The sequence below is a fragment of the Bombina bombina genome, chromosome 11, assembly GCF_027579735.1.
Source record: "Bombina bombina isolate aBomBom1 chromosome 11, aBomBom1.pri, whole genome shotgun sequence".
Taxonomy (NCBI): domain Eukaryota; kingdom Metazoa; phylum Chordata; class Amphibia; order Anura; family Bombinatoridae; genus Bombina; species Bombina bombina.
Window position 1 is genome coordinate 124,318,528 of NC_069509.1, and position 16,114 is coordinate 124,334,641.

General features: G+C 40.9%; 1 protein-coding gene across 6 annotated transcripts in view; it reads right to left on the minus strand.

Moving 5' to 3' along the window:
• The window catches only part of UNKL (unk like zinc finger), a 574,440-nt gene that overhangs the window by 310,380 nt on the left and 247,946 nt on the right, over positions 1 to 16,114 (minus strand). For all 6 annotated transcript variants that reach the window (XM_053694592.1, XM_053694591.1, XM_053694590.1 and 3 more), the window contains one exon: positions 9,683 to 9,818. In XM_053694592.1, the coding sequence (XP_053550567.1) occupies positions 9,683 to 9,818 (136 nt within the window). The remainder of the gene's footprint in view (positions 1 to 9,682; positions 9,819 to 16,114) is intronic.

Below are 16,114 nucleotides of genomic sequence, written 5' to 3' on the forward strand. Positions count from 1 at the left end.
ATGTTCACCTTCCATCCGTGTGATCTGAGAAAGGCTAGAACGATGTCTGTATGAGCCTTTGCTTTTGACAGGGACGACCGCTTGTATTAGAATGTCGTCCAAATAAGGTACTACTGCAATGCCCCTCGGTCTTAGAACCGCTAGAAGGGACCCTAGTACCTTTGTGAAAATCCTTGGAGCAGTGGCTAACCCGAATGGGAGGGCCACAAACTGGCAATGTTTGTCCAGAAAGGCGAACCTTAGGAACTGATGATGTTCTTTGTGGATAGGAATATGTAGGTACGCATCCTTTTGATCCACGGTAGTCATAAATTGACCTTCCTGGATAGTGGGTAGAATCGTTCGAATGGTTTCCATCTTGAACGATGGTACCCTGAGAAATTTGTTTAGGATCTTCAAATCCAAAATTGGTCTGAAAGTTCCCTCTTTTTTGGGAACTACGAACAGAGTTGAATAAAACCCTATTCCTTGTTCCTTTATTGGAACTGGGTGTATCACTCCCATCTTTAACAGGTCTTCTACGCAATGTAAGAACGCCTGTCTCTTTATTTGGTTTAAGGATAAGTGAGACATGTGGAACCTTCCCCTTGGGGGTAGTTCCCTGAATTCCAGAAGATAACCCTGAGAAACTATTTCTAGTGCCCAGGGATCCTGAACATCTCTTGCCCAAGCCTGAGCAAAGAGAGAGAGTCTGCCCCCTACTAGATCCGGTCCCGGATCGGGGGCTACTCCTTCATGCTGTTTTGTTAGCAGCAGCAGGCTTCTTGGCCTGCTTACCCTTGTTCCAGCCTTGCATCGGTTTCCAGGCTGGTTTGGGTTGTGAGGCATTACCCTCTTGCTTAGAGGATGCAGAATTAGAGGCCGGTCCGTTCCTGAAATTGCGAAAGGAACTAAAATTAGACTTATTCTTGGCCTTGAAAGGCCTATCTTGTGGAAGGACGTGGCCCTTTCCCCCAGTGATGTCTGAGATAATCTCTTTCAATTCTGGTCCAAATAGAGTTTTACCTTTGAAAGGGATGTTAAGCAATTTTGTCTTGGATGACACATCCGCTGACCAGGACTTTAGCCAAAGCGCTCTGCGCGCCACGATTGCAAACCCTGAATTTTTCGCCGCTAATCTAGCTAATTGCAAAGCGGCATCTAAAATAAAAGAGTTAGCCAACTTAAGTGCGTGAACTCTGTCCATAACCTCCTCATATGGAGTCTCTCTACTGAGCGACTTTTCTAGTTCCTCGAACCAGAACCACGCTGCTGTAGTGACAGGAACAATGCACGAAATGGGTTGTAGAAGGTAACCTTGCTGTACAAAAATCTTTTTAAGCAAACCCTCCAATTTTTTATCCATAGGATCTTTGAAAGCACAACTATCCTCGATAGGAATAGTAGTGCGCTTGTTTAGAGTAGAAACTGCCCCCTCGACCTTAGGGACTGTCTGCCATAAGTCCTTTCTGGGGTCGACCATAGGAAATAATTTCTTAAATATAGGGGGGGGGGACAAAAAGGTATGCCAGGCTTTTCCCACTCCTTATTCACTATGTCCGCCACCCGCTTGGGTATAGGAAAAGCGTCGGGGTGCACCGGAACCTCTAGGAACTTGTCCATCTTGCATAATTTCTCTGGAATGACCAAGTTGTCACAATCATCCAGAGTAGATAACACCTCCTTAAGCAGTGTGCGGAGATGTTCTAATTTAAATTTAAATGTCACATCATCAGGTTCAGCTTGTTGAGAAATTTTTCCTGAATCTGAAATTTCCCCATCTGACAAAACCTCCCTCATGGCCACTTCAGATTGGTGTGAGGGTATGACAGAACAATTATCATCAGCGCCCTCCTGCTCTTCAGTGTTTAAAACAGAGCAATCGCGCTTTCTCTGATATGTAGGCATTTTGGATAAAATATTTGCTATGGAGTTATCATTACAGCCGTCAATTGTTGCATGGTAATAAGCATTGGCGCGCTAGATGTACTAGGGGCCTCCTGCGTGGGCAAAACTGGTGTAGACACAGTAGGAGATGATGTAGTATCATGTTTACTCCCCTCATCTGAGGAATCATCTTGGGCAATTTCATTATCTGTGGCAGTACTGTCCTTACTTTGTTTGGACGCTATGGCACAATTATCACACAAATTTAAATGGGGAGACACATTGGCTTTCATACATATAGAACATAGCTTATCCGAAGGCACAGACATGTTAAACAGGCTTAAACTTGTCAATAAAGCACAAAAAACGTTTTAAAACAAAACCGTTACTGTCTCTTTAAATTTTAAACAGAAAACACTTTATTACTGAATATGTGAAAAAGTATGAAGGAATTGTTCAAAAATTAGCAAAATTTCACCACAGTGTCTTAAAGCATTAAGAGTATTGCACACCAATTTTCAGAGCTTTAACCCTTAAAATAACGGAACCGGAGCCGTTTACAAATTTAACCCCTATACAGTCCCAGCTATAGCCTTTGCTGTGACCTAACCAAGCCCAGAGGGGAATACGATACCAAGTGACGCCTTCTAGAAACTTTTCCAGCTACTTTCAGATCCTCACACATGCATCTGCATGTCTTGCTCTGAAAAACAACTGCGCAGTAATGGCACGAAAATGAGGCTCAGCCTACAACTGGGAAGGCCCTCCCTGACTGGAAAAGGTGTCTAACATAGTGCCTGCCGTTAAAAAACGTTCCCCAAGTTTATAAATGTGAATTATCAGCATAAACATGTATAAAATGCCCAAATAAAGCAATCGATTTAGCCCATAAAAGTGTCTACCAGTTTTATAGCCCATATTAAGCCCTTTATTCTGTTTGTTTGACTAAGAAAATGGCTTACCGGTCCCCATGAGGGGAAATGACAGCCTTCCAGCATTACATGGTCTTGTTAGAAATATGGCTAGTCATACCTTAAGCAGAAAAGTCTGCTAACTGTTTCCCCCAACTGAAGTTACTTCATCTCAACAGTCCTATGTGGAAACAGCAATCGATTTTAGTTACTGTCTGCTAAAATCATCTTCCTCTCACAAACAGAAATCTTCATCCTTTTCTGTTTCAGAGTAAATAGTACATACCAGCACTATTTTAAAATAACAAACACTTGATAGAAGAATAAAAAACTACATTTAAACACCAAAAAACTCTTAACCATCTCCGTGGAGATGTTGCCTGTGCAACGGCAAAGAGAATGACTGGTGTGGGCGGAGACTAGGAGGGACTATATGGCCAGCTTTGCTGGGACTCTTTGCCATTTCCTGTTGGGGAAGAGATATTCCCACAAGTAAGGATGACGCCGTGGACCGGACACACCAATGTTGGAGAAACAAGATTTAGACTCCACGGAGGAGCCTGAGATCTAAACATTAGGTCTGATTCTATTCAGACCCTCAACAAAGGACTGCACGTCTGGAAGCTCAGCCAGTCTCTTCTGCAATAAAACCGACAGGGCCGAAATCTGTCCTCTCAAAGAACTATCAGAAAAGCCCTTCTCCAGCCCATCCTGGAGAAAAGATAAGATCCTGGCAACCTTAATTCTAATCTATGCCAGGAAAAACCACGCTCTTCACACCAGAATAAGTAGGTCCTCCACACCTTGTGTTAGATACGCCGAGTAACTGGTTTACGAGCTTAAATAAGAGTATCAATGACACTCTCAGAGAAAACTTTCTTGGCTAAGACTAAGCGTTCAATCTCCACGCAGTTAGCCTCAGAGAATCTAGATTTTGATATGACATCCCCACTAGATCTGCAAACCACATCTTTTGCGACCACGATGGAGCAATGAGGATTACTGATACCAGCTCCTGCTTGATGCGGGCCACCACTTGAGGAAGAAGCGGTAATGGAGGAGATATAGGAGTTTGAAACTTCAGGGCACTGCTAGTGCATCTATTAGAGCCGCTTGGGGATCCCTCAAACCGTACCTAGATAGCTTAATATTGAGACGGGGATCTATCTCCGGCGTCCCCCACTTGCTGCATATCTCTGCAAACATCACAGGATGGAGAGACTATTCCCCTGGAAGGATTGCCTGCTGAGAAAATCCACCTCCCAGTTGTCCACACCCGGAATGCGGATCGCTGAAAGCGAACAGCTGTGGGCCTCCGCCCACTCCAGAATCTGAGATACTTCCTTCATCGCCAAGGAACATCTCGTTCCCCCCTGATGGTTGATGTAAGCCACCAAGGTTATATTGTCTGATTGGAATCTGATAAACTGGGACAAACCCAGAAGTGGCCAAACCTTCAAGGCCTTGAAGATTGCCCGTAGTTCCAAAATATTAATCGGGAGGGAGGACTCCTCCTGAGTCCACAACCCCTGTGACTTACTGGCACCCCAAGCCACTCCCCATCGGGATAAGCTTGCGTCCATAGTTACAATCTCCAAGGATGGTCTTAAGAAGCATGTCCCTCGGGGCAGATAATCTGGACAGAGCCACCAAGATAGTGATTCTCTCGACCGGATGTCTAATACAATCTGTTGAGACAGATCTGAATGATCGCTGTTCCACTGCCTCAGCATGCAGTTGTAAAGGTCTGAGAAGGAACCTGGCAAAAGGAATGATGTCCATGCAGGACACCATTAGACCAATCACCTCCATACACTGAGCTACAGAGGGACTCAAGGTGGTCAGGAGGGCGAGACATGACGAAGTTAGCTTGCAATGTCTCTGGTCTATTATAGCACTTAGGAATTTCACCCTGGTACTTGGGATAAGAGAGCTCTTTTTCACGTTTATCTTCCATCCATGAGATCGAAGAAGACTGAGAAGGGACTCAGAGAATTCTTCTGCAAGACTAAAGGATGGTGCTTGCACCAGAATATCGTCCAAGTATGGGGCTACTGCAATACCCTGAGTACTGGCAACGGCTAGAAGATCCCCCAGAACTTTCATAAAGATTCTTGGAGCAGTAGCTAGGCCAAACGGAAGTGCAATGAACTGGAAGTGCTGGTCCAGGAATGCAAACCTCAGGAACTGAAAGTGTTCCCTGTAGATTGGAACAGGAAGGTAAGCGTCCTTCAGATCTATAGTGGTCAGAAACCTGTTTGTTCCAGCCACACAGTCTATCAGTCCAGAAAAAAAAAAATCACACAAAGCAGCATGTAAATAATTAATACACTGATTAATTATGCCAAATGTTCAATAAACCCCCTTCAGAGGATATTAACCCTGGATCCTATCAAGGTATAAAGGAGCCACACTGTGACCCTGTTATAGCGTTTTATGTGTAACAATTGAAACGATCTTACCTCCACGATCCATGCTGTGGAACAGAACACAGCCTCTCAAGTGTGATAGTATTATAGCAGCGCTCCTGACATGGACTTGAGTGAGAGAAAGCAGGCAGTGAAACTCATCAACATTGATTGCTTAGGAGCTGTTAGCAGTAGTCTGGATGGTTTCGCAGAAAAACTTTCCCTGCATCTCCAGACTCTTTCATCAATACTCTCACTGAGAGGTAGACATGACTACTTAAAACTCCAGTCCAATTTTGAAGGGCAGATACCCATTTTTTTAGGACTCTCCAGATCTTCTGACACTTCTCTGCCACCTCCTAACGTGACGAAAGGCAAAGAATGGCTGGGGTAATGAGGAAGTGGGAGAGATATTTAAGCCTTTGGCTTGGGTGTCTTTGCCTCCTCCTGGTGGCCAGGTGTTGTATTTCCCAACAGTAAGGAATGAAGCCGTGGACTCTCCCTATCTTAGGAAGGAAAAGTAATGGCAGGAGGCACTACATCAGCACTACAATGTAATGCACAAACAGTAGGTGCAATAGTAGTCAGAGAAACAGCATTAGATTCGTATGATTGCATTAAAGGGAAACTGAACTCTTTTTTTTCTTTCGTGATTCAGAGAGCATGCAATTTTAATCAACTTTCTAATTTACTCCTATTATCAAATTTTCTTCATTCTCTTGGTATTTTTATTTGAAAAGCAAGAAAGTTTAAATGCCGGACCATTTTTGGTGAACAACCTGGGTTGTTCTTGCTGATTGGTGGATAAATTCACCCACCAATAAACAAGTGCTATCCAGGGTTCTAAACCAAAAATGTTATGGCTCCTTAGCTGAGATTCCTTCATTTCAAATAAAGATAGCAAGAGAACGCAGAAAAATTGATAATAGGAGTAAATTAGAAAGTTGCTTAAAATCTGAATCACGAAAGAAAAAATTTGGGTTCAGTATCCCTTTAACAAATCTAAACATGAGCCACATAAATGAGCTGGAGAAGGTACTTCAGTTCTTTTACAATAAGCACACCTAATAATGGTAGAAAGGTGTTCAGGAGACAGTTTTTTGAGTGGATTTAGGGACACAATCCTGCTGCTCCATTAAAGCATATGGCAAAGCAATGCAATAAACACTAAAATAAACAAACCTTAAAAAGCTCTTGAGGAATGGAAATCACTTACCCCCGCATAAGCAATTTACAAAAAAAGAGACACAGGTACAATGCACACTAAGCCAAACTGCAAAACAAAACAGAAGGAATAAATATTAAAACCAAACGCTCGCAAAAAAACTAAAAAGGAGAATTTGCACACCAAAACCTGACATGTGCATAACCATGGGAAAATGTGCAAATATAATGTGCTTGAAATGATGCACCTTAACTTATAGGAAGGCTAAAAGGGCCGTGCGCCAACCTGACAGGTGTAAACCTGTATGTGGGGTGCATTTACCCAACAAGCGTTAATCCAACTAAGCAACCAAAAAAGCAGATTTGAGCAAAACATCAAAGGAAAAAAGGATCTGTCCCAGAGCCATCTATATTAGCAAACACAGTACTGAAACATATTAGCAGAGGTTATGGAATAATAGTATATTGTAGATAAATAAATGGAGGCAAAAGAGTAAGCGCCACTAGAGGGCGCAAAACGCCTCAGACGTTTTTGACCATGTTTTGTACCTTCACCTGTATTTTCTCTGAATAAACCACATTTTTTCTTCTAAACCACTGCTGTGCTATCGGATACTTCTTTATTCTACATTGACATTAGTCCGATATTGCACCCTGCCTAAGCCTCTATAACTTGCTGTCTGTTCTGTGTGTGGCATCTGATGTCATCAGTGGGAGCCCAGGATCGTATGCCGCTGATGAGTTTTGAGCGGCCAGAGAATACTGTGTTAGGCAAAAGACAAGTCCCTGCAAAGAAATTAGAGGATTTATGAAAAATTTCCCATGAGGTGAAAAAAGAATCACAAACCATACGCTATATACATCCCTCTGACAAGCACTGTATTCTGAGGGGAAACCAGGCCTCAATATAGAATGAAAACCCCTCTCTCTGAAGAATCAAATGCACATCTTCATTCTCCACCCCCTCAAGCTGAGGCAAAGTAAAGACTGAGGTATGTGTGAGGTGGGAAGGGTTTTATAAAGCTCTTGGGGTTTGGAAATCTTTGCCTCCTCCTAGTGGTAGAGAAGAGTAATTCCCTAGAGTAAAGGATCGCCACCTGAATGAAAGACAGGATTAGACAAAGACTGTGGTGCATAGGTGCATAGATGAGCAGGTGGATACACCTGAAAAATAAACAAGGGCTGGAAAGGGTTAAATGATCAGTAGATCGCCCCTCTAAAGGATCAGCTGATAGTCCAGAGACCTGAGCTGCACCAATTTGCTCTATAAGAGTAGTTGGAATAAGAAGAACAATAAGGAAAATCTCATGTTTTATCTGAATAGATAGCACAAACAAAAAACAGTAAGAAGGCACACAGAATAACAGAAATCAACAGTACTAGCCAATAATTACAGCAAGTAATGGGTTAAGCTCTGGAGAGCTTCTCCCAACACAACTAAGATGGATACCGCACCTCAGAAACAGAAAGAAAGCAGGAAGGTGCGCTAAAAAATGCACCCAATAATTAGCCCTTAGGACACCAGCACTAACGGTGGGTGCTAAAACTGACTCATGATGTAAAAAAAACTGCAGACTTAGCAAGGCTGTGTTATGGACTCCGGTAACATCAGAGAGCACTAAATTTAAAGAGACAGTTACCTCATAATTTTTTTTATAGTGCCTCATAAGTGCCCCAAACTGCTATAGAGGTAATGTGTGTATGTACATATTTCCCAGGACTATGTGAATAATGTGTATATTATTCATGCTAATTGCCAGTTGGCTATGAAGATGCATTGTACTTCCCCGTCACAAACTTCAACAATGGTGTATATCACGGTTGCAGAAGAGCTGCTTCCAATAGACAGGTCTATCCAATGCAATGCAACCATGGTGCCAAGGATCTCACTCTATGGCAGATATATTTGCATTTCACCTGGGGGAACTGTGATAACACACAAGGATGTAGAACTTTGTATTGACAAATGAATCCGCATTTGACCTGGTAGGCCTGTGACATTTCCAAACTGAAAAATTTTCACTGCCTGGCTAAAACATCCTGTCTTACCCTCTGTCCTTTTTGTAGGTATTGTGAGGGGGAAATTTGGTCACAGAGAACCCCTTTCAAAAATGTGTAGATCAGCACTTCAGAATTCCCCTCACTCTTGGAGGCAAAAGTCTGACTGAGGAATTCTGGGAGAGTTGGAGGGATTAAAGTTCTAGTATGTAGGGGTGTTTTTACTTCCTTTTAGTGGACTGGAGTGTAATCCTGACCTTGTGGGCTATTAGCCTCTTATGAGAAAAAAGTACAGTTTTCAGAGGTATTTTAAAGGGACTTTGCACTGTAAACTTTTCTTCCCTTGAATGTGTTTCCAATGATCAATTGTAAAGTGTTTTACATTGCTTACAGATAGCTCCCTTTAATATTTAGTTTGTCGTTTCAAATAGCTGCTTTTACCTGGTGAAACTGCCACCTATACTTAAAGGGACAGTCTACACCAGAATTTTTATTTTTTTAAAGATAGATAATACCTTTATTACCCATTCCCAAGTTTTGCATAACCAACACAGTTATAATAATATACTTTTAACCTCTGTGATTATCTTGTATCTAAGCCTCTGCAAACTGCCCCTTTATTTCAGTTCTTTTGACAGACTTGCAGTCTAGCCAATCAGTGCCTGCTCCCAGATAACATCACGTGCACAGTGTTATCTATATGAAATACGTGAACTAACACCCTCTAGTGGTGAAAAACTGTTAAAACACATTCTGAAAAGAAGTGGCCTTCAAGGTCTAAGAAATTTGCATATGAAGGTTAGCTTCAACTAACCTTAGTTGAAGCTTTCAACTAAGAATACCAAGAGAACAAAGCAAAATTGGTGATAAAGGTAAATTGGAAAATTGTTTAAAATTACATGCTCTATCTGAATCATGAAAGTTTATTTTAGCCTAGACTGTCCCTTTAAAATCTCATTAATCTATCATTGGCTACAGAAAAGCGAAGTAAACAAAAGTAAGCACAAGAAACGAACCTCCCAGTAGGTGGAAAGAAAGACCACCTAATTAAAAAAATGTGTTAGTGTTGCATCTTTGAATACAATGAACTCTTATTGGCTGCTCAGCTAAAGTATCATTGTCCTTTAAAGGACAATGGTGTTTTCTTTCCGACAACATACCTTCATCATCAACTGCTTATAGAAAACAATTCACAGAAAAGTTTTTCACATTGCAAAAGCAGCAAGAAAAAAAAACATAAAAACATGAAAGTTATTTAAAAAAAAAATGAAATCGCTATTGTTTCTTTAAAATACTGTTCGTATTGCACAGAATGAAAGAAAGAAATTCAAGCACCTGTATTTGAATTTCCTGGGGTTTCGCCTTCGATCTCTGCTGTTGTGATAATGTGGGCAAGCATAGCCTTGTCGGCAAAGTCTGGGTGGTTTAGTGCATTGTTCGGTTTTGTAGCTGGCCAATACAAAATTAGTATCTGAAAGATAAACAATAACATTATTAGGATATAGTATATTTAAATCTAATAAGCAGTTTACCCTCCACCTTTCGGCTGCAGTCCTTCACTCTGTGCTTCCACCTGTAACTCATCTGACATGTCCCCATAAAAAGTGCCCCAGCCCTGCATAACCTTACATCAAGGATCATCTCCCCACAGTGCTCCTGCTAAGCACTCATCTAACAGCAGCATGTCTGCCATCTTTATAATTACTACTAATTTAAAAAAAAATAAAAAAATAAAAATGAGACAGACAAATCTTGTTGGGGAGGCAGAAAATACAGCATGGGGCAGTAAAGCAGACTGTATCCAGTTCCAGTTGCTTCCAATGTAGCAAACCCTTGTTATCTTCTCAATTCACATAACCACCTCCTCTCTACATTACACCTTCCCAAGGAAGTATACGAGTTTCTGATTCACTATTTCTTCTAGTCTTTACATTTTCTTCTCACTTCAATTTGCACTTGGTCTTCCAACTCTCCCTTTAAAGGGACAGTCTACCATAGAATTGTAATTGTTTTAAAAACAGAATTTATGCTTACCTGATAAATTTCTTTCTCTTGTAATGTATCGAGTCCACGGATTCATCCATACTTGTGGGATATTCTCCTTCCCTACAGGAAGTGGCAGAGAGAACACCCACAGCAGAGCTGTCTATATAGCTCCTCCCTTAGCTCCACCCCCAGTCATTCGACCGAAGGCTAGGAAGAAAAAGGAGAAACTATAGGGTGCAGTGGTGACTGAAGTTTTTTAAATAAAAATATACTACCTGTCTTAAATAGACAGGGCGGGCCGTGGACTCGATACATCACAAGAGAAAGAAATTTATCAGGTAAGCATAAATTCTGTTTTCTCTTGTAAGATGTACTGAGTCCAAGGATTCATCCATACTTGGGGGATACCAATACCAAAGCTTTAGGGCACGGATAAAGGGAGGGACAAGACAGGTTCCTTAAACGGAAGGCACCACTGCTTGTAGAACCTGTCTCCCAAAAATAGCCTCCGAAGAAGCAAAAGAATCGAATTTGGAAAATTTGGAAAAAGTATGAAGCGAAGACCAAGTCACCTCCTTACAAATCTGTTCAACAGAAGCCTCATTTTTAAAAGCCCATGTGGAAGCCACTGCTCTAGTAGAATGAGCAGTAATTCTTTCAGGAGGCTGCTGGCCAGCAGTCTCATAAGCTATACGGATGATGCTTTGCAGCCAAAAAGAAAGAGAGGTAGCCGTAGCCTTTTGACCTCTCCGCTTACCAGAATAGACAACAAACAATGAAGATGTTTGACAGAAATCTTTAGTTGCTTGTAAGTAGAACTTTAAAGCACGAACCACATCAAGATTGTGCAACAAACGTTCCTTCTTTGAAGAAAGATTAGGACACAGCGAAGGAACAACAATTTCCTGATTGATATTCCTATTAGAAAAAACCTTAGGAAGGAATCCAGGTTTGGTACGTAAAAACCACCTTAACTGCATGGAAAATAAGATAAGGTGAGTCACGCTGTAAAGCAGATAACTCAGAAACTCTTTGAGCCGAAGAGATAGCTACTAAAAACAAAACTTTCCAAGATAGAAGCTTAATATCTATGGAATGCATAGGTTCAAACGGAACCCCTTGAAGAACTTTAAGAACCAAGTTTAGGCTCCATGGCGGAGCAACAGGCTTAAATACAGGCTTGATCCTGACCAAGGACTGACTAAACGCTTGAACGTCTGGGACATCTGCCAGACGTTTGTGTAAAAGAATAGACAAAGCAGATAATTTGTCCCTTTAAGGAACTATCTGATAATCCCTTCTCCAATCCTTCTTGGAGAAAAAACAATTCTAGGAATCCTAATCTTACTCCATGAGTAACCCTTGGATTCACACCAACAAAGATATTTGCGCCAAATCTTATGATAGATTTTCCTGGTGACAGGCTTTCTAGCCTGAATCAGGGTATCAATGACCGACTCAGAGAAACCACGCTTTGATAGAATCAGGCGTTCAATCTCCAAGCAGTCAGACGCAGAGAAATTAGATTTGGATGCTTGAACGGACCTTGGATTAGAAGGTCCTGCCTCATTGGCAGAGTCCACGGTGGAACAGATCACATGTCCACCAGGTCTGCATACCAAGATAGCCTTTTCATTTATGGTATGCTTTGATTTCATTGGCTTAAAATGTGTATATAAGCTTTGCCTATGTATGAGGCTATTGTTATCTTCTGCCTTAAGATCTCGAGGTATGTAATTAATCTTGCTGTGATTAATAAATAGTTTATGTCAACTAATATTTGATAAATATGAGTATTAATTTAATCTGTTAGATAACCCAGATTAAATATTTGTCTATAGTTAGGGTTTTGTCTAGCCAAGGCATATAAAGTCATATAAGAATAATTCTTACAAGCATCTAATTTTTATCTTCTTTTGCGAGAATCATACATATACATCTGTTGCTAAACACTCATTTAGTGACAGCCCTTTAGACAAGAGAGGTATATACGACATGTAGGTCTTCTACACAGCGTAAGAACGCCTCTCTCTTTGTCTGGTTTGCAGACAATTGAGAAATGTGAAATCTCCCCCTTAGGGGGGAGTCTTTGAAGTCCAGAAGATATCCTTGGGACACAATTTCTAAAGCCCAGGAATCGTGAACATCTCTTGCCCAAGCCTGAGCAAAGAGAGAGAGTCTGCCCCCTACTAGATCCGGTCCCGGATCGGGGCTACCCCTTCATGCTGTCTTAGAGACAGCAACAGGATTCTTGGCCTGTTTACCCTTGTTCCAAGCCTGGTTAGGTCTCCAGACTGACTTGGATTGGACAGAATTCCCTCTTGTGCTGCAGGGGAAGCTGAAGCGGGACCACCCTTGAAGTTCCAAAAGGAACAAAAATTATTTTGTTTGGTCCTCATCTTATTTGTTTTATCCTGAGGGAGGGCATGGCCTTTCCCTCCAGTGATGTCTGAAATAATTTATTTCAGTGCAGGCCCGAATAGGGTCTTTCCTTTGAAAGGGATGTTCAACAATTTAGATTTTGATGACACATTAGCAGACCAGGACTTAAGCCATAACGCCCTGCGTGCTAAAATGTCAAAACCTGAATTCTTTGCCGCTAATTTTTGTCACCACACTCCTCTTTGCCCTTCCTAGCAGTTAAGCAGGCAGAGAGAATGACTGGGGGGTGGAGCTAAGGGAGGAGCTATATAGACAGCTCTGCTGTGGGTGCTCTCTCTGCCACTTCCTGTAGGGAAGGAGAATATCCCACAAGTATGGATGAATCCGTGGACTCGATACATCTTACAAGAGAAATATAGATAATCCCTTTATTACCCATTCCCCAGTTTTGCATAACCAACACAGTTATATTAATATACTTTTTACCTCTGTGATTACCTTGTATCTAGGAACCTTCTTCCAGCCCCCTGATCACATGACTGTGACTGTTTATTATCTATTGTCCTGCATTTAGCATTGTTTTGTGCTAAATCTTAAATAACCCCCTGTGCCTGAACATAGTGTTATTATCTATATGGCCCATGTGTACTTTCTGTCTCTTTGTGTTGAAAAGAGATTTAAAAAGCATGTGATAAGAGGCAGCCCTCAAAGGCTTAGAAATTAGCATATGAGCCTAACTATGTTTAGTTTGAATACCAAAAGAAAAAAGCAAATTTGATGATAAAAGTAAATTGGAAAGTTGATTAAAATTAAAAGTCCTATCTGAATAATGAAAGTTTAATTTACACTAGACTGTCCCTTTAATCACTCCAGTTGTCACTGCCCCTGATGTTTTGGCTTTCAATGTTCTTGATCATTTACTTGCTATTTTACCACTCCCCGATCTCTTTTCCTTCTCTCATTTTCCTTTTTTCTACCTCTTTTCCTTTAATTTCTGCATCATAGCTACATAACATTATATATATAATCCACTGAAATAAGTGCACTCCCACAAACAGTAAATTTCAATTCTGCCAGGGTGCTATAGAAAGTTCAAATATCCACGTTATAACACAAGCACTCACTGGACTTGATACAGGTGAAATAAAAAGTGTTTTATTTCATATAAACCAGTGACATTTCGGGGTGTTCACCCCTTCATCAGACCAACAATTGTACAGAGTGAATCAAACATTTTATACCCATTGAAACCCCACCCACTGTGCAAAGACAATGCACAACTGTTGCCATAGCAACCGTAGAAAAGACAAATACATTATGAATGCTCATAGTTACTAATCCTGTGTTAATATTATACAGTGCAATAATAAACATATAGTGTAGTAATAGTGGGACAATTTGCAGAACATCAATCCTTGCTATTGATAAAAACAAATTCTCTATTTAATATTATCACAAACCTCACTGAGAAAATGGCTTCTTAAGCCCCGCCCTCAAACTGTGTAACAACAACAAGGGAATGTATCAATGTGTATCATAAATGTATCAAAAACTATTTGATATAACAGTATCCAAGTCAATGTATAGATGTGTATAAAGATAGAAATGTTTAGTGTAATCATTTCCAACTCCTATATGTGTAACTATAGTCCCATATTGGACCTAGTAATAGAGATAACAAGTCTAAATACCAGCTATTGTCTAAGATATCGCTACAAATGTATCCTCAGTTACCTACATGTAGACAAACTGATCAAAGTATTTTCAAAAAAATAAAACCTAAAAATGCAATACGACTTCCGGTGGACGGCTCTCTAAGATGGCAGCAAGTTGTTACAGCTCCGAGAGAGGCATTTCTATTTTCTGTGCTACAGCTAGCCTCTGAAGCCATCTGCGTCTCCCTTGACAGGCAACGTGTCCGGGAACTTATTGCGGATAGAAGGAAAGTCATCCCTTCTTCCCCGGAAGGCAAGTGAACATATAAAAGTGGACTTTATCCCAGGAAACCTTCTTGTCACCCAGAAATTTTCTTTCTACCAAAATATGTGCAGTATGACCAACAGTGTGACTTACATAATTAAAGGCATATCAGAATTGTTGGTCCCGGCATTGGACAATATTATTCAAAAATGTGCATCACTAAGTATGGAATTAAAAATGGCGGCAACTCAACGCAGCATAAAAGATTTGGAAGGAATAAGATCCCTACCAGCCGCAACTGCACCACATACTTCAAACTATGATTACCTACAGGAGCAATCAGCCTCCGTTACTTTACCTGCTCTCCTTTATTCAGCCTCCCGTAATGTAGGGGATAATATGTGGAGGCCACTGGGGCTGGAGTATTCTGAGATGGCATCAAAAGATAGGGAAGGCGGCTGCTTATCGCTGTTGTGGTGTACCGGCTATGGGAGAGGTGCGCAGCTTGGCTTGGAGGAATCCTTTATGGGAGACTGCTCAAGTGGAAGTACGGGGAGCAAGCTGCAGAGTCTCGATCAGTGGATGGACGTTGTGCTAATTGACAACACGCATGAACCCTCACAGAATATTGGTGATGTGTTGTCCTGTTAACTGTCTATTTGGAAGCAGTGTGGTGGACGGCCTCAGAGATGGAACGGATCTGGTCTACTCCAAGTTAGCTCAAGATGCTGTAGGGGTTTGTCTGTTGATTGGTGGAAGCAATGTAGGACCCGTTTAGCTACGGGTGTTGGCTGACATTTTTTTTATTTTATTTTTGTGACCTACATCATAGGGGACTAATTATATTGTCTTGTAAAAATTGGTGAATATTGCTGCAAAGCCCTATCGATGTTTATCTCTATACTTAAATCTGCTCATCCTATGAACTCTACATATCAGTTTACCTGAATTTATTTATATATGGTATGTTTGGTAGTAATACCAAAAAGTTTTTTTGTTTTTTTTATACTATTGGTGTGAACTACCCAGCTCTGTATCGCTATAAGGAAGAATTGTGTGTGTATTTTTATCTTTATACTGTTATAATCCTGCTACCTATTCAGTGGAAACAGGGTTTGTTCTTCTTTTGGGTCCCTTTACTTTGCTGATATCCCAATAAGTTATCTTTACATACCTACTCTGGCCATGCTCAGTGGTGCTGCTGCTCTTCGTTATATATACCGCATATATAGGATAGCAATACACCTAGTAAAACTTTCTTAACACCAATTTATTCACCTCAGTGTTTTTTAGTATTGCCCTTTGACTCACTCTATGATAATCTACAGTTGTTTAACATTCTGTGAGGTATTATGAGTAACCTGAAGTGAACTTTATCTCTGATACTTTATGCCCCTGGATTATAATTAATATAGTATATTTTTTATTACATGATTTACCAATCCAAGCAGTAGTAAATCTTGCACTTTCAATGCCCTA